General features: G+C 35.7%; 1 protein-coding gene, 1 long non-coding RNA gene and 1 pseudogene across 2 annotated transcripts in view; all 3 read left to right on the top strand.

The window, feature by feature from the left end:
* The first annotated feature begins 419 nt into the window (after positions 1-419).
* LOC136803551 (uncharacterized) lies at positions 420-13,213 on the top strand (annotated as a pseudogene).
* A 122-nt stretch (positions 13,214-13,335) lies between these two features.
* Positions 13,336-14,938, top strand: LOC136803550 (DNA ligase 1-like). The gene is made up of 2 exons (XM_067060290.1): positions 13,336-13,728; positions 13,930-14,938. Exons 1-2 carry the CDS (start codon positions 13,679-13,681, stop codon positions 14,936-14,938), a joined length of 1,059 nt encoding a protein of 352 aa, XP_066916391.1. The 5' UTR covers positions 13,336-13,678.
* A 1,902-nt stretch (positions 14,939-16,840) lies between these two features.
* Positions 16,841-20,187, top strand: part of LOC136803425 (uncharacterized) — a 48,889-nt gene continuing 45,542 nt past the window's right edge. The window contains exon 1 of the long non-coding RNA XR_010846149.1: positions 16,841-16,925. This is a non-coding gene — a long non-coding RNA (uncharacterized lncRNA). The remainder of the gene's footprint in view (positions 16,926-20,187) is intronic.

Raw genomic sequence — 20,187 nt, 5'->3', positions numbered from 1 at the left:
TAAACAGTGTTTGTGCTATTTTATTTTTCCTGTGAGACCATTCAGAGAAAGAGACAAGGAACACTGGATGCGTGCAGGTTTCAAGCATCGATTAAAAATGTTTATCGATTGACATCCATTCTATTTAGCATGTCTTTAGCATATCTTGCAGTATCTTGTGATGAAAGGTACCACATAGTTCATTCAAGTTTACATACACATTTAACTTTTTCATGCATTCAAGGTAATGGCGTATCTCCGAAAAGGTCTACGTAAGGCAAAAACAAAATTACACCACCTGGGCACCACTGAACAGATCTTAGATAACTAGTGGGCAGTTTATACTTTAACTGGAAAGATATAAACATTTTTTACTATGTTAAAGCGAAAGTGTAACAACATTTCTTTGTTTTGATTTGAGGATCTTGGAAAATACCTGCTGCAAAACTCATGACTTGACATAAATGACCTGACAAATTGACGTGATTGACACAGATGGCTGGTAACTTTTAACTAGACTTGTAACTTGACTTGACTAACTTTTAACTAGACTTGTAACTTGACTTGACTAACTTTGAACTAGACTTATAACTTGACTTGACTAACTTTGAACTAAGTTTTCAACTTTACTTCAAAATAAGCATTTTACAACTACTCTTAACTTGAAACTGGACACCTTTAAACACCTCATAACTGGCAAGTTGATTCTCTCATAAATCTCTCAAATTCTTACAGGAAAAGGAGTATTTGCTACAAAACGGTTTCTGGTTGGTGATTTTTTGATGGAGTATGCAGGTAAATATTTAACTTGATTTTGCGCTCCTTTTATCTAGTAACTTTAGTGAATTGCATTTAAAATAGTCATTTTACTGTTTTTGGGTTTCTTTTAAGGCTGAATTAGAGGAAAAAAACATTAGCACAAATAAATTTAACTGAGCTGTCAATACTGAATAATAAATAACAATAAAAGAATTTGTCATTAGGCCATCCTTAAAAAATTGCTTTTTTCCGGTCCGCTATTGGGCAAAATCTTCCTCACTGTGGCAATCTGGATTCTTTTTCTTTCTTTTTTTTCTTTTTTTTTTTTGGGGGAGGGGGGTATCGAGTGATTTTTAAGTTTTTTTGACACTTTTCCAAACAATGCTGAAGCCTCAATCCTCTTATTATTGACTCTAAAGCCAAAACAGAATTGGTTATAAGGTTTTGAAGCTTATTTTCGCATTCAGATATATTTTTAATTATTTTTGGTACGTTTTTAAATGATCTTAAAGACAAAAATCACATGACATAATATGATCGAAATAAAAATACATAATAATATAAAAAGCCAGCCTGGTGCCTCTTAAAGAAACTTTCACCCAACCCCGGACTGGAAACAAAGATTTTTTTTAGGATGGCCTGATTTGACCTTTTTAACAGCTTTAATTAAAAAAAGACAGCCATTTATTGTTCAAAATCGGGTTTTCGTGAATTGGGCCAAAATCTGCAAAATCCACAAAATTTAATCCCCGCAAAATTTTATCCCATTAAAGTACACCAAACTTGAAGAAGATTTATTTCAATTTTTAGGTGAAAGAATCTCATATGACGAAGCTGTTAAAAGGGAAAGTGACTATGAATATAATGGCATAGGGTGCTTTATCTACTTCTCTCTGAAAGGACCGACTGGAGAGTTTTGGTGAGTTTTCACAAACTGATTTATAGTAAAACTGCTTTTGAAAGTTCTCAATCTCAATTGCCGTATAAGTTTCTCAAGTTAAATCTGGTTAAATCAGTCTTTTTAGTATTTATTTTTCAAATCGATTATGTCTGGAAACATGCAAAAAGCGTACGATTTTTGTTGAAATTAGGCATGGTTTTCAGACTTCTACAGTCCAAAAAAGAAATTTTAAGACCAGCCGGTTGAGTCGTAAAAAATGTTAACCCAGCTGCGGACCGGAAACAATGACTTTTTTTAGGATGTCCCAATGTTTGCATGAAAAGCCTTTTTTTACAGTATTTTACTGATCTTAGATCTTGACATGGTATGTTTCAACAACATTTTATGCTAGCGCTCATCTTCCTAGAAAGTGCTCTAGGTTTATCAGAAATTTTTGGGTGAAAATTAGTTTGTTATCATTTGCTTATTTCATTTTTATAAATAAAAAAGAACTTCTTTTTATGCCAGATGGGGTTTTGTTTTGTTTTATAGTTTGGATGCAACTTCATCTCGTCAAAGTGGAAAGTATGAAAAGTATTTCCTTACACAATAACCTCTTGCAAAATGCTTCTTCAGTTTTTGTTGTTTTTGCACAATATCACTATATTTTGATTTCATTATTGACCTCAATTGTGTCAATCTTGTGGGCGTAATTCTGGCTGGGGGTTAAGCGTTTTAATAAGCTGTTTTAATAAAACAGAAAAAAACAGTTACTTGGGTATTTGCTTCTTTTTTTGACATTAAATCAACCACTAACTGTCGACCTGATATTGCTTAAGATAGCACTCTAAAATAATGATGACCTGATGTTTTTTTGCATAAAGTTTATGAATAATGCAGTTTAAAAATCAACCGACTGTTGTAGCACCTAAAATTAATGTCGACCCAATGTTTCATGAGATATACTGCCTTTGAAATAAACCAACTGTTGACCTAATATTGCCTGATATTGCTTATAAGATAGCACTCTTAAAATAATGCTGACCTGATGTTATTTTGCATGAAGTGATACCGCAGCAGTTATAGAGCAACTGTTGACCTAATGTAGCATTCTAGATTAATGTCGACCCAATGTTTCTTCTTTTACTTGTGGTATACTACCGTTGAAATAAAACCAACTGTCGACCTAAGATAGCACTCTAAAATAATGATGACCTGATCTTTTTTGCATGAAGTTATACTGCAGTTTATATCAACAACTGTCGACCTAATGAAATATCTTAAGCAATATTAGGTCGACAGTTGCTCTATATAAACTACAGTATCACTTCATGCAAAAAAACATCAGGTTAGCATTATTTTAAGAGTGCTATGTTAATCAATATTAGGTCGACAGTTGGTTTATTTCAACGGTAGTATATTGGAAGTAAAATAAAAAACATTGGGTCGACATTAATCTAGAATGCTACATTAGGTCGACAGTTGCTCTATATAAACTACAGTATCACTTTATGCAAGAAACATAAGGTCAGCATTATTTTAAGAGTGCTATGTTAAGCAATATTAGGTCGACAGTTGGTTTATTGCAACGGTAGTATATTGGAAGTAAAATAAAAAACATTGGGTCGACATTAATTTAGAATGCTACATTAGGTCGACAGTTGCTCTATATAAACTACAGTATCACTTTATGCAAGAAAACATAAGGTCAGCATTATTTTAAGAGTGCTATGTTAAGCAATATTAGGTCGACAGTTGGTTATATTTCAACGGTAGTATACCGCAAGTAAAATAAAAAACATTGGGTCGACATTAATTTAGAATGCTACATTAGGTCGACAGTTGCTCTATATAAACTACAGTATCACTTTATGCAAGAAACATAAGGTCAGCATTATTTTAAGAGTGCTATGTTAAGCAATATTAGGTCGACAGTTGGTTATATTTCAACGGTAGTATACCGCAAGTAAAATAAAAAACATTGGGTCGACATTAATTTAGAATGCTAGAGCACTCTTAAAATAATGCTGACCTGATGTTTTTTGCATAAAGTGATACTGCAGTTAATCAACAAAATGTCGACCTAATACAACACTCAATAATGTTGACGTAATGTTTTTTTTTACACGGAGTAATACTGCAGTTGAAATTAACTCTCGATCTTATCTTGCTTGATATCACTTAAGAAATTGTCGACCTAAATTGCCGAAGATACCACTCTAAATTAATGTCGACCTAATATTGCCTAAGATACTACTCTAAATTAATGTCGACCTAATATTGCCTAAGATACCACTCTAAATTAATGTCGACCTAATACTGCTTTAAAGATAGCACCCTAAATTAATGTCGACCTTGTGTTTTTTTAACATGGGGTATTAAAATGATGTTAAAATCGACTTCGTACTGCTCAAGATAATTACTCCAAGTAAAATAATGTCGACCTAATCTTTTTACCTGATGCAAATCAATGTCGACCTATTGTTATTTTTGCATGGAGTAATACTGCCTTTGAAACAACCAACTGTCGACCTAATATTGGTTTGGTTCAGATAGAACTTTAAACTAATGTTCGTTACTTTCATTTACATTTTTAACAATGAAAGCTCCTTTCAACCGCTCTACTCTGCTCGATTATTACCTACCCCAAAGCAAGGAGTCTTAATTACCTTTTTAGATATGTTAACGATACAATGCACAGATTTGCGAATGCCCACACAAAAAAGATTACTATTGGATCTGTGGCATACATATGTTTGTTTGCCAAGACAATAATAGAACCAGGCGATGAAATAAGGTAACACCACTTTTATTTTAAGAATGGGAACAGAAAATTTTTCTCTGGTATCATAAATAATGCCCTCAAATGGGATTACATTCTAAACTTCTGTAACTTATATTATAGCACCTTATTGTTAATTTTTGTTTTTAAGTAATTGACAGTTTGAGAACAAAACTAATGGATTTTTCAGAAAAAGTCCGTATCCCCCCTGTGGAGGCTATAGGTTCTCTAGGAGCGTCTGAAATTTTTAATATCCTAGAATATCCAGGGGATAAGAATCTGAAAACCAAGGATATTCAGGAGGTGGTTGGTGGAGGTTCAAAATTTTCAATATCCTAAGATATCCAGGGTGTAAAAATTTGAGGACAAGTGATATCCTGGGGGGCTAGAAATTTTCGGCACGGACATCAAGTGGGTTAAGAAAAATCGACATCCCAGTATGGGAATATGGATCTTTTCTAGAAAAGCCAAATTTCCTTCCATTTAGATACGATTATGGTGATGGTGACACGGCGTGTTCATGGCGTTCAAAGGTGTTTATATTTGTTAGCAAAAGACTATTAAAAATATTTCTCGTGCTGTTTTACTCTTCCCTACTATAAAAAATGAATGCTAAATTTTCCATAAGTTAATTGTTAATTAGCACAATTTACCTACAGTATTCTAATTAAATTTTTCTTTCTAAGGAGGAGAATCTTATGCCAATGAAGAAATCTTCTCTGGAGAGTTTTTTGGTAGAGGTAGATATTTTGTGGAACTAATAGTACTAATTTTCGCGCTTGACACCCACTTTTGGCAAAATTCTTTCATTTTCCTAGGGATATTTGAAATATTTAGAAAAAATTACATTTCGCGGAACGAATTTTCGCGGTAGACACCCAAAATACGCGAAAATTATCCCTTAAGGTATTTAACTCCTATCCAGGGGAGAGCCTCATGGTTTTTCTTCAAGAGCCTTGAAAAGTGCCCCAGTCCTATCAAACATTTATGAATCGAAAACTGAAAATTTAGTCAAACCAATCTTCATTGGTCCATTAAGGAACCCAATCTTTTTCTCACTAAATAACCGCGTGTTCTAGAACAATGTAATGCAATGAAAGAGTCGTGTCCATTGAACAACTTTTTCTGGTTATCTCATGGTAGATTATGTCCTCATTTCTTAAAGAATCATCCGAAGGAAAAATCGTCCAAAGACGAATGGAATTGCAATCAAATAGAAGATAGTGATGACAAAAGTGGACATTGTGATGACAAAAGTGGACATTGTGATGACAAAAGTGGACATTGTGATGAAATACAACAAATAATCAATGAGATCATAGATGATATTGAAAATGGTTCTCGGAGATCATCAACGAAGAATAAAAACGTCCGCTACGAAGGGATGGATTCAGATCATGGCTTAGAAACGTTTAGCGATCCTGAAATTTTACGTAAGCGCCATACTGCATAAATGATGTAGCTCAGTTTTAAGTTAAATAACAACAATAAAACGGATCTCCACAAATCATCTTTCACACGGGTAAATGATCAATTTCAAAATAAACGTATAAGAAAATTTTTCATTTTATGTTGATTTTGGGATTGGTCCATTGCTTTTCATTAATAAAGGCCCAATTTACTGAGAAAGTGATTTTGAGATTGAACCTTTTAGTCATGTGGACGACCAAATGGGGGATAGAAAATTTGCTACCCATTTTTTTTTTTTCTTTAGACCGAGAAAGCAACCAATAAACTCTTAAAAAAGGTAATTCTTCAAATACCTACGTAAAAAGGTATTTTAGGCGCTATTTAGCATTTCAAGTGCATTTAGAGACATTTTAATACCTTGAAAGTGTTAAGGATAAAACTCTTAATTTTTTTTTAATTTCGGAGGATTTTTCCTTCAAAAACCTTAAGCAACTTTAACATCTGAATTATGGGAAATTTAACTTCTCCAGCCCTAACCCCAAAATTGGAGTTGCTTGTAAATAAAAGTTTAATGTCGTAATTTTTTCCGTAGCTTTTGAAGTCGAATTCGATCCAGATCCAACTCCAGCTCCAGCTCCAGCTCAAAATCCAGATGCTGCTTTAGAAAAAGCTATCGACAAAATAAATGTAAGCTTTCTGCTTTCTTTCTCTTGAAACTTTAAGTTTCGTAAACTATCTTTTTAACATTTGTTAAAGTAACTCTGTGATGGATACCAAAAAAGAGTCCCCCCCCCCTCACTATTCAATCTTTCTGTATTATCTATTTTTGTGTTTGGCAGTTTGTAAAAATTCGCCAGAACAGTCAAAAATCGCCGGAAAAACTATTTGAATAAAACTCCTCCAGTTAAACTTAATATTTTTAATTTTTTGCACAACGGTGCAAAATGATGCTGCCCAAAATGTGACGGAGTCCGATGTTCGGAAAAAGAAAGTTTTTTTGGGTTTCTAGCAGCCTGTTTTTTTTTTGAGAAACAAGAGTCCATCACGATTAGCCATTCTCCTTGCCGGTGAAGTTTTTGCATTGGATTTACCCTACAACTTCTACTTTTCGGTGTGACACTCTATGAAAACTTCAGTTGTAAAGTCTGAAGTTTAGGGACAAGTGTGTTTCGCACTTTCAACTTCAAAAGATTTTTGGCCTCCACAAATTAATAAACTCACAAAACCAGATCATGATTTTAATGTTTGGTAGTCCACAAGTTAAGCTAAAGTTTAATATCGTTGATTTTAACTCATGTGAATCAGCTTCATTCTTTTATTTTAGGATGTGAATCAGTACCCTTTGATAAATCAGCAGTCACCAACTCAAGAAAACGAAAATCAACAACCAGTAGACTTGGAAATCCACATTGATCTGGACAAGGTGACAATGGTTTGTTTTTAACAGTGGTTAATGATAATTGCGGTTTGGTAGTTGATTCAGAGAATTTGACAAATGTCAATCCTTCTTTAACTTATAATTCCCGGACGAGAGGAAATACTTAAATACTTAAATTTTTAGGATTCAAAATGAATCTAAGTCTATCTTAACCCTTAGCCAGCGCACCGCTTTTTGAAAAGTTGATTTATTTTGCAATTTTTTTCTTTGAAATCAAAAAACTTCAAAATGGGCTAAACGCTTGTAGCTTGAGAGTTAGACAATGGTTTTGGTACCATTGAAAAGCTATTTTCATACTCTTTCTAAAAGCATTCGGTTTATGCCCCTTTAAAGCAAGTAGTCAGGAGCTATGACCAAAAGACGCTGTATCAGTAAAACGTCCTTTTCAAACCGTATATCTACGTTATCCGCCGTCTAAGGGTTAAGAGAACTAATTTTCGCGCTTGACACCCACTTTAGGCTAAATTCTTTGATTTTCCTACCGGGATATTTGAAATTTTAGAAAAAATTACATTTTGAGGAACCTATATCACTTAAGGAGGCCTAAGGAGGCCTCCAGAGGCCTAATTTTGCATTCATCCATTGTTTGGAAATCCTTTATCGGAGACTATCAAAATTCTCATCTTTCATTCCCCATTTTTTAACATAAACCCAGGATGTCTACTGGACCTCGAAATAATTCTCATCCTTCATTCCCCATATTTTAATATAAACCAGGATGTCTGATGTCTGTCAAACATTTCAAATCTTGAAATTCCAACACCCTGTAGCGTGTTGTACACATTATAAATAGACTGGTGTAATATATTTAACTATTTTCCCTTTCAGGACTTATCAAATAGAGATGATGAAAGTGACGTTTTCTTGCCAGAAATCATATCCGAATCGGTACGTTCCCATTATAAATCGAAAAATTTAGTCAAACCAATCTTCATTGTTGGGAAATTCGTCCATTTAGGAACCAAATCTTTTTCTCACTAAATATCCGCGTGTTCTTATTATAGAACAATGTAATCATGGTTTCAGCCCCCCCCTCTCCCAACGAAAGAGGTCCCCTTGAAAATTTGCCTTGAGCTAGGTACCCCCAGTGACTTGAAATTTCTTTTGAATTCCAAGTTTCTGTTCTTTTGTTATCTCTAAAATCTTCAAGATACTGTACGCTTTTCCAGTGTGAGAAGCGCTCACATGTATATACCCCTTTAAAAAAACTTTTTATTACGCTATGGAAAACTACGCTTCATTCAAAACAAAACAAACAAAACAAACAAAAATTTGAGCAGAGTATATGAAAATAGAAAAGTGGAATAAAGAATTTCCTAATTTGGAAAATATAGAGAAAGCCCACTGAGTTTCTATCAGATTAGTCACAGGTACCCCCCATATAATTGCTATACTGTAGCCCCCTCCTAGAGATTGGACCTCGGTCACCTTTAGAAACCTGGGGGGGGGCTGAAACCGTGGTATTGCACCGCAAGAATCGTGTCCATTGAACAACGTTTTCTGGTTATATGGTAGATTATGTCCTCATTTTTTAAGAATCACCCGAAGGAAAAATCGTCCAAAGACGAACGGAATTGCAATCGAATAGAAGATAGTGATGATGAAGGTGGACATTGTGATGAAATACAACAAATACTCAAAATGGACAAAGCTGACATTGGGAATAAAAGTAAGTAGTCACCATTTTGATTTGAAAGCTCTGTTCAAAAATCATTTCGCCAAAGTTAGGTAATGATATATTGAATTTGTAAAAAAAAATCTCTTCTACTATACTAATGGTACTTCCAGAACACTATAATAATATGCCTTTCTGTGTTACAGATGATATAGAAAATGCTTCTCGGAGATCATCAAGGAAGAATAAAAAAATCAGCTACGAAGGCATGGATTCGGACAATGCCTTGGAACCTTTAGGCGATCCTGACTTCATACGTAAGCTACGCAAATTTTACTACCATTGTTATACAGTAATGTTTTCAAAATTAAAGCCGATGTTTTTTTAAGGAGTGGTTCGGTTAAAAAATCATTTCTTTCTTAAGTATCCCCTCGTCGGATTCTCATTTTCAAAAGAGGAACAAAAATATATACATTTAATAAAGCGAAAGTTATATAGCAAGTCTTGTTCATTTAAAACAAAGTTTTAAAAATAATAAGAAATGGCTGAAAGAGCTCCAAGCCAAAATAATATTACATCGTAGATGTTTGAAAAGTTTAGACTACCCAGTCTACAAGGCTCTACTGGGGTTTTAATGTAAATCACTGTATAAATTGGCTTTTCTTCTAAAATAAGCTTTATTCGCATAAGGCCCTCGTGAAGTCACATACATTAAAGTTGCTCAAAATAGCAGGGTTCTTTCTGTAAAAAATGAGAATCGATTGGCTAAAATAAAATTTGAGAGCACTCGTGTTTTCAGTAGTAAAGTTTAAAAAAAATTAATTGAGTTAGAAACGCTGGACTCCTCATCATAAGATATTAAAAAAAACATTTGTTGGATTTTTCATCTTTTATCTACCTTAAGGGAGCTAATTTTTGCGGTCCGAACCAAACTGGTTCTTCAGGATTTCCAGAATTTCCCAAAGCTGTGTATTTAATGGCTTAAAAGCTACCAATGTTCAGAATTTAGATAAAAAAACTTTTGAGTGGTGCGGATGTGAAAACTACTTATTAGCGAAGTTTCGCAAGAGGCTATTTAGGATTTGAAATGTACCACTTGAACCTGTACATAACCCGACCGACCAAAATCTTCATGTGTATAATTCTTAATGTACAGGAAGTCGTACATTTCAAGTCACTAAGGTTGGGCTGAACCCTTTACAGTCTGGTTGCTTATATAAAATGTGTATACTAAAAATGGCGATTTAAAAATATCAGTGGGCGTTACAGGAGAACTTTGCAACAGGGTATCACCATTTTCGAGCTTGCTTCTTATATAAAATATTTAGTAGATTATTCTAAATCCGTTATAGCCTCATTTGAAGATGACGAAGACAAAGATGACAAAAATGAAAGAAGAGCAAATGAAGCATTGGAAAGAGCAATTGCAAGAATTGATGTAAGTTGAGAATCTCGATTAGTTTTGGGATGGATTCCAGAAAGAACACATTCAATACAACGACCTACAGAGTTTTTTTTTTGCTGAATATAGCAGTTTAAAAGATTCCGTATGGATTTAATTTCGATCTCAGGTATTTTAGACCCTCTCTCCTCCCCCTTGTTTGCTTGGATAATGTATATGACGTCATAAAACACTAGCTGTTTGTCTCACCCCCTTGAGCGAATGCTCCCTAAGCAACTTAAAAAAATTCAGCTCATTTCTGTCACAGGGCTTGTGTTGCTCAGCCAACTTGCAAATTATTTTGGTCATCTTCTTCAGGGTCAAACGTCAGTCAATACGGAAAATATTGACCTTATCCTAACGAATATGTAAAATTAGTCATTACCCAATAATTTTTTTTTTAATTATTAGGCTTTGTGTGCGCCGTTTGAACAATCCTCTCCTGTACGAGAAATCAGTATTTTAAACGATTCCGCCATCGGTTTGGGTGACAGTGTTGGTCAGATAATTGACACCGACAATGAATCTGACGAAAACGATAATGTCATCTTAGAAATGGAACAGCCGCAAGAGACAGACCAGCCGCAAGAGACAGACCAGCCGCAAGAGACAGACCAGCCGCAAGAGACAGAACAGCCGCAAGAGACAGAACAGCCGCAAGAGACAGAACAGCCGCAAGAGACAGAACAGCCTAAGACAAAACAGCCGAAAATTCATCGGCCCTGTCCATACTGTAGCGTGGGGCAGAGCGACTTAACTCGGCATCTAAAGCTAAAGCACAAGAACGAAACAGCTGTCATTAGTGCAATGAAAAAAGGAAGGGTTGAACGCAATAAAGCCTTTGACTTACTGAAGAAAGAAGGTATTTTCCAGCATAACCAAAAGCAAATGGAAAAGGAAAGCCCAACCTTTATGCGGGAAAGAAAGACAAAGAACGACGAAAAGGTGAAAGTTGAGGTTTTAGTTGTTTGCGCCGCCTGTCATGGAACCTATTCAAAGACATACAAAGCGAGACATCGACTGGAGTGCGGGAACACAAGTGGGCAGGTAATGATCCCAATGATTCCTGCAAAAGATCTTGTCATCACCCATTATGCGGATGACTTCAAGAAGGTGTTGGATAAAATGAAGATAGACGACGTTTCGTCTCTGGCCAAAACCGATCCATATATCATGGTGGTTGGAGCAAGAATCTACAACGGAAACAAATGTAAAGACGAGAAAATACACGAAACTGAAAAACGCGTCCGCTCAGCAATGCGTTTGCTGAGCCGTTTGTTAATTCAATTCAGAATCTCGTTTGGCGAAGACAAAAACTTATCTTTCTTGTACAACAAAAATAATCTCAGTCACTTGCGCTTCGCAATCGAGGTGCTGTCCGAAGGTGAAGCAGAAATGAAGTCTGGGCTGAAGGTACAGATCCAAAACGTGATAAAGCAAGCAGGAAAAATCTTAGAAGCGCATTTTTTAGTAGAAGGGGAGAGCCAACTTCCCGAAGATGTGTGTGACTTCATCAAGGTTTTTCATCTTGTTGAAAATGAAATCTTCAACGGAGCCCTCTATAAAATCAAACAAAAACGTAATAAATCCACAAGGAAGCCCGCCAATCTTCCTGACGAAGAGCTGGTGCAAGAACTCAGGAAATACTTACTAAAGACCATGCTCAAAGAAAATTTTATATTCAAGTCTCCTGAGGATGTTTTTGTGGAAGTTCGAGACTCTGCGTGTGCCAGACTGACCATGTTCAATGGGCGTCGAGGTTTGTTATCTTATTTTTATTCATCGTCTTATATATTTTATAATTTCAAGATTGAAATAACTAACACCAAATTTCAGCGCGAGTCTCTTCACCTGGTATGAAATTTGATTGGTTGAAAATGAAACAAATAAAAAATCTGATCGGTAGATAGAGAGAGATAACTTTAAGGAACGCAATCTCCCTTTTAACTCAATAACAAATTAAAACAAATACCCTACTGTGATCATATTACCATACATGTCACAGAAGCTTGAACAGCAGCTCTATTCTGAACCTAATCGGTTCAACCCTTAATCAAAAAAGTTATGCGGAACAGCCTTGTTATGTTGCTTTGCTTAACATATAATTTCAAAAAAAAATATTAGCCTTAAGTTTGCTTTTTAGCAGTCTTTTAGTCAATGTTTAATTAAGCTATCTTTCTCAAAGGTGGAGAGCCTGCTAGACTGTTCACCTACCAATGGAAAGAAGCCTTAGATGGGTCGTGGCTTCGTCCAGAAATGAGGAAAAAATACATTGAAGAGGTAAAGACAACCAACCGAATTACATATCAAGAAGGAAAAGGAGACCGGCAAGTATCAGTTCTCTTCCCTCCTGATACAGTTGATGCATTGATTTTTCTTTGTGACGATGAAGTAAGAAAGCACGCTGGAATTGCTGTAGTCAACAAGTTTGTCTTTCCATCTACTGGGAGAAAAGCGAGCTTCATGTTGGAGGATGGCAAGCTTTGACAACTTCATGTAAAAAGGCAGGTTTGGGTATAAAGATAAATGGCACACTAAATCGGCACCGAGTATCGTCAATAATAGGTGCTTTTAACCTAACAGAAACAGACCGAAATTTAGCATATGATCATTTTGGCCATTCGGAGGCTGTTAACAAGCACATTTACCAAGTGCCCCAAGCGGAACAGCACTTAGCTCGAACAGGGGCATTCCTCACTCTAATTGATCAACCAACAACACCCTCGTCTGCCGAATCTGCGTTAAACATTCAATCTCCTGATGAACGACAAGTTCCGAACCACAATAAGGTTGCAGGAACTATTAACAGTGGTATGGCTTTCTATTTAATTAGCAAAAGTTTTACCTATACTAGTAGGCTTCACATTTTACAATCATCTCGCTGTTTCGTTTATGGCCTAGGTTACTAAAGAAATTTTAATATCTAAATATTAATCACATCTCGCCGTATCATACCCACTATACCACCGCGCCATCTAAATATTAAGATATTAGTATGCAAATTTAGATTAGCGAGGTTAAGCAGGAGTTTATTTTGTGCCGTAAGCGCTCTATACCGTGGGATTTTCGCGGGCTAGCGCCAAACTCCTGAGGCTGCTTGTGTCCTGTGGATTTTGACCTGTACGTCGTTGGTTGGGGAGTGGATCTAGGCCGTGAAATTTCACAAAACAACGGTGTCGAAATCGCTTAGGATCTAAGGCACTTTTTAGCCTACGGAGATTGGACTGAATCAGTTAGGGTCAAAATCACCCGGGAAAATAGATAAACAAAATAAAATTTTTTTTGAAATTTTTTTTTGAGATTTGAAATTTGGAGCTGAGACCAAAGAAAGCTTTTTAATTTACTTGTTATTAGATACTTTCTGTTATATTACAATGAATACACAAAAAGTGAAAGCATTCTTATCGCAAAAAAATGTCAAGATGTAAGTTGTAAATAAATAATCTTTATTACTATTTTATATCAACAACAGCAGACGTTTCTTTGCTGTTTCTGCTCTTGTTTGTATCTACTATAAAATAAAGTTACATGTCTAGCTACTTTTTTGTTGTTGTTCTGTCAAAATCAAAAACCAATAGATACTTTGAACAATATGAAACCAAATTTTTTATTTCTTATTTTTTAGTGTTTCTGTGGTGCCATCGTCATCAAGTAAACAATGTCATCATACCACTCAACCACCACAACTTCCATCAATTTCCCAACAACAACAAAAGAAGAAATCTCTATTCATATTTCCAACTTCGTCTTCAACTTCGTCCTCAACTAATTCACCACATCAGCCTGTCCTAAACCTTGCAACACAACCGCTCAACTTCATACCAGAAAGAAAAATTATCCCCAAAGAATTATACAACGTTCCATCATCTTCAAATTCAACCACCACCACTACTGCCTCTCCTTCCTCTCAAATTACTGAACCACCAAAGAAAAAGATCCGTTTTAATTTTGATAGAGACATTTCACTTTTTAAAGAGGTAACGTCATGTGGCACGTTTCTTCAGAAAAAAGGCACTCCTGCCAGAAGAGAAACCTGGGATAAAGTTGCTGAAAATATGGCCAAATTATACCCACAAGATGGGGAATACAAAAATAAAACTGTTAGAGAGCGCGTAACAAATGAAATGAAGGAACACCGAAAAAAAAACAGTGCTGAACTTAAAGGGTCTGGCATTGCACCTGAGTACAATGAAAGGGACAATCTTTTGGATGGACTTATAAGTATGGAAGATGATTATTTGCATGAAAGAGAGGAGGAAAACAATAACCAAGCGAAAAAGAAGAAAGAAAAGGAAGAGAATGGAAAAGAACAAAGGAACAGATGCTTTGAAAGGTTTTCTGAGACTGAAAAAAGATTGAAGAAGGAAAAAAAGCCACGGCAGCAAAGGTCAGATAAAAAAAAATTTGACAGCAAGGAGATGATGGATTTTGTGAAGCAAAAGTGGGATAATGATAAATTAGTTAAGGAAAAGGATCAGTCTTTGCTGGAAAGAGAAATTGCTTTGAAGGAAGAAGAGCACGAGAGGACAAATTTACTAATTGCATCCTTGAAAGAAACAATCCAGACTCAAAAAGCCTTGATCGAGAGACAAAACAAACACATTAAATTATTATTAAAGGAGAAAGAATCATAGGGTGACGTTAAAAATCATCTTGTGAATTGTTTTCCTTCTAATATTATTTTGATGTTTTCGTTTTGTATACAAACGTATTCCTTTCAAGGCTTTTTAGTTTAGATGTTTTGTTGCAAGTATGAAATAAGTACTTTTGTTCTCTCACTCTCTTCTTCTTTCAAAAAAGCTTCTCTTTCAAAAAATCAAGTCAAAAAATGGATTGAGAAATCAGATCTTCAGATTGGCTGGAGGTAGTCTTCCAAAGCAGGTGGATCACATTCAAAAAATTGAGCACACTTTGAAGAATACAAACAATTGTGGCAATTTTGAAGGAGGGCTGAGACAGCATACTGTTTAGCAACCGGACTTAACCCTGACTTCATCATTTTTTTAAAGTCTGTGAATCGAAACCTTTCGATAATTTCTCCAAAACACCACTCAACTGATACACGAAGACGGGACATAGCTCGGTTGTACTCTTGTTGATCTTCATCTTGAGGATTGTGGAAACCAGTTTGGATGCTTTCGCTTAAAGGGTACGCCGGATCACCATAAACACACAAACGATTCCCATTAACACCAACCGAATACCTTTCAAGATTGTCCAAAATCCCAGACTGTGCTAACAAATACGAATCATGGCGAGATCCTTCAAGTGGCCCAAAGAAGTTTGCTACCATTCCATTAGGAGTTGATATGGACTGAAATTTGAAACCGTGAACTCTTTTATGCCCATTGTACATCACCCTTTGCATTAATTTCGGGCGGGCTATGGGTCGGAGGGTTCCGTCAATGAATCCCCAGCAGTTGTCAAGTGGGCCTCCTTTGGTGTGGATCCTCTCGGCATAGTGTGTTAGACGCTCAGGAGACAGCCAGGGTTGATCAAACGATTCCAGCAAATGGATAAAGTTGGTGCTTATGTGGTCCAACACATGATTAAATATTACACACAATGTTTCTTTGGGTCGACCAAATTTGGGCATAAGATCAATAAACCTGCAAGGAAACGCCAAACGTCGTAACAACAAACACAATGCCTCAACTGAACTGCACCTCACTCTGTTATGTGTAATAATTTCATCTCCCAAACCAAAAGCTTCAACAAGTCTTATAATGTCAACTTTCTTAAATCTTGTATCCACTCGACACTCTTCCTCTGACCACGCATCAAAATCAAATGGCGCCCACCTCTGCAAAACTCTATCATTACGTGCATCATTTCTAACCCCAGCATTAGCAGCTATCATTAATAAATTAAAATCCTCATCTTCAAGCACACCTGCCAAGTAAGCTCCCACAAGTTCATCCACAACATCAACTTCACCATCATCATCATCCTCTTCATCACTATCATCAGCTTCATAACCACTACTAGAATCACCATCTTCGTTCTCACTGTCATCAACATCACTTACTAAAACCTCATCATCAGAAGACTCAAAACCATCACCAACATCAGAATCAACAACAACATCAGAATCAACAACAACATCAGAATCTTCATCATCTCCACTGGAACTGTCAACAATCATTTCTTCTTCATTTTGATCACCAACAGCAAAATCAATCTCCATCTCTTCATGATTGGCAGCATCCATTTTAAAAGCACTTTATTCTTAGACGTCTGAATAAGTCTGAAAAAGAAAGCTGAAAAACAAAAACCAAACAAAATTTTTTGAAGCTGGAACCGAAAGTGAAAGGCGGCAAAACAAACATTACGTCACACGGCATAGATAGCCTCTCTGCTTAACTGTTTTTTTCCTTAATACCGTAACGTTATAGGAGTCAGGCTAAAACACCCCGGACTGAGCCTAAAACCTTACGGTACGGCACAAAATAAACTCCTGCTTAACCTCGCTATTGAGAGTTGCTGACGTTAGCACAAACATTTCCATTTTTAAATTTGTCTTTTTGAAAGGTGAGAAGAAATGTGCCAAACGAAAAAGGACAACCAAAGTTGAAAATGAAAGTGAAGATTCGGATAGTGATGGTGAAGACCCTATTCAGTGTAAGCTTCTTTTTTATTTTACTCTCTCTCTCTCTCTCTCTCTCTCTCTCTCTCTCTCTCTCTCTCTCTCTCTCTCTCTCTCTCTCTCTCTCTCTCTCTCTCTCTCTCTCTCTCTCTCTCTCTCTCTCTCTCTCTCTCTCTCTCTCTCTCTCTCTCTCTGTAGATTCATCGATTCAGAGAATGGTCCCTAAATCAAAAAAATTTGATGCTTAAAAATAGGTTAATTTCGGACGTTGGAAACCTTTCGGACCCCTTTTTTTTTGCTTCATTTCATGCATTTAGAGTCTCGTAATTACTTTTGATCAGAATATACCGCTTTCGTGAATTTCGTATTCCTGTATTAGCGTATTTGTCAAAAAATTTCAATTTAGGGACATTGACCATATCTATTTACCAGAACATGCCACAAAAATGATATTTAACACGTGATTATGTATCAGGGAAGTAACCCTTTTCATCCCATTTCAACCCTATTCTACCTGCAATTTAAGTTTTCTCTCCGTGGAATTCGAAAAAAATTGAATTTTAAAGTGCTCGGGATGTTATATGATACTACTGCATGCATGTTCCCGTTGTGGTGTGCGATTTCGATGTCACTTGTTTTTTTTCAATTTTCCTTAATTTTGACACCAAAAAGGTATTTTAATTTAGGTTTTTTTTACATATTCTTGTATTAGGGACCGAATAGCAACTTTTAATTGCAATTTTTACACTTTTCAATTTTTGGTCTCAGGATCCGCCCCCTAGACATGAAAAATCATCCCTAGATAAAAAATTTTAATTTAGGGATCATATTCGAAATATTTCAATTTAGGGATCACTGTCAGCAAAATAGAGTACTTGCTTGTCCGAATCAGGCATTTTTTCAAAACTTGAGAAGTGATGTCCTCAGATTTTCTGCAAATTGAAACTAGGAAAGATATTACGGAGTTATTCAAAATAAAGATACTATGGATTTAATCAATTCTCAGTCAAGTCACGGCACGTGCAAAATTTACCGTATTTTTCCCACATATATAGTACCCCCTAAGAAAACATCAGTTTTGGTTATTCGGATAGGAAATACTCTGAATTTTTCGAAAATGTCTGGGCCATAATTTTAATAATAGCCATTTTCGAGAAATTTGGGAAAACACTTTTTTGCTGACGTCAGCAAAAATGTTTTTCCTAATTTTCTCGAGCGTAGGTCTTTAGAAATTGATGGCTCAGCACTTTTTGCAAAGGTATTAATGTAAGGAACATAAAAAAAAAATGTCAAAACTAGGTGGAACATCAGGCCGTCGAGCATTTTATGATTTGGCAGGTTTTTTGCCGACATGTCGGATTTTTTTGCAGACACAATCTTAAAATGCCGATAAATCTACAAATACTCATTCAATCTAATTCAAATTTGGATTTGAATATCTTTCTTTTAGAAAAAATGCAGATGTCAGCAAAAATTAGCGAACTTCGTTTTTTCTTAAAAAAGTGCTTACGTCATCATTTACGTAGAAAAAAACTTTCCAAATGAAAGACATTAGACTACTCTAACTATTTGCCAAATTTGAGAGGATTTGTAGAGAAATAAGCATTTCAATTTTATGCTGACGTCAGCAAAAAATATTTTCCTGGTTTTTCGGGAGAATGCCATATTGAATTTTTGGCCCAGCACTTTTTGAAAAGATTTTAATATGGAGAAAATGAATCAGCAATAATAATTCGTCAAAAATTAGTGATATCTGTGGCGTCACCTGTTTTCTGATTGGACCAAGATATTTGCACAGGCCGTAACTTGCCTCTGGAAACCTCGGGTAAATTAAGGTACGTCCAAATTTACCTTAATTCTTTATCACCGTTTCCACTTATCAGATCATATCACTTCATACATCGATAGAAGCGTATTGATGTGTAGATCACTGGAAGGTCTGTGCCTTAATTAATTTTTCACCCATACAAGCAAAAAAATAAAAAACGTTGACGTCAGCAAAACTTGTTTTTTGAATAACTCCAGCTAGTTTGGCTGATGCTATAAACATGAAATTCTGACCAAAGTTTCACATCATTAAGAGGATCATTTTTGCATGAAATGTTTTTTTTCAAATCTTGCTGACGTCAGCAAAAATTAGCAAAATACAAAATTATGCATTAAATCAAAATTTTTGAAAAAAATGATGACGTCAGCATGAATTAGCCATTTTCATTTTTCCTCAATTTCTGCTGACCTCATCAATATATTTCAATATATTTCATAAGATTTTGGTTTAAAAACTTAAGGCAGCTAGAGTTGCTTCCATGGTAAGAATTTGATGAAGAATAAGCAATCTGTTGATCTTTTAACAAAACGAATCGCAAATACAGTTAAGAAAAGTTAACCAACTAACATTTTCTAAAATGGATTTTCTGCAAAACGTATAAACTATTTCCCATAACTGCTGATCTAAGTAAAGCTTCGAAGATTTCACTGTGCATATTGGTGTATCGAGTGACCCCTTCACAATTACACCCCTGTGTCACAGACCCGGTGGGACCCCTGCCCTACTGGAAAAATAAGGCCAAAACTCGTCCCCGGTGGAGGAAAACTCCTTAAATTTCGTCCCCATTGGGAAAAATGTAGTATTACTATCCCCACCGTAAAGTTTTGATCTGAATTTGTCGTCCCCACTGGATTTTTTGGATTGAAAACAATTGAAATAAATATCCCCAGTTATATAATTTAAAAGGAGTTTTTCTCCCCACTGGGATATTTGTTCATATTAGTTCCTAATTCTATCCCCACTGGCTATGAAATTTCTACCGGGTCAGTGAGACAGGGGTGTACAATTAAAAGAAATTTTTTGTAATCTCTCAAAAATTAGGACCCATGCCAGTACTAAGCAATAATGAGATTGTTGTAATGGTTGATTGGTCAAGAAAGCGCTTATTTAACATACGTTAGATATTGGCTATTTGCAATATTAACTATTTACACAATTACATCTAAACTTTTAATTCAGTTACAGTGCAATCTCGAACTCGCAAACGACCAGAAAATTTATTCGAAATCGAAAATAAAAGTTCGAGATTCCACTGTATATCAAAACAAATAAAAAAATAGTATAAAAAAGATTAACTGTCAATTTCTAACAATTCTTCTCGCTTCCTCTCGAGGTATTTGATGATGCGCTCTCAAATAGCCCCAGAGGTTGATCCATTCAGATTGGCACAGCGGACAACGTTTTCCTCGCCGAACTACTTGAACTCTTCTGATATCTATCTCCACTGAGTTCCGTAAGAGTATCTGCGA

Source organism: Clytia hemisphaerica, unplaced genomic scaffold, assembly GCF_902728285.1.
Source record: "Clytia hemisphaerica strain Z4C2 unplaced genomic scaffold, Clytia hemisphaerica genome assembly, whole genome shotgun sequence".
NCBI classification, from domain to species: Eukaryota; Metazoa; Cnidaria; class Hydrozoa; order Leptothecata; family Clytiidae; genus Clytia; species Clytia hemisphaerica.
This window is presented reverse-complemented; position numbering and strand designations above follow the sequence as displayed.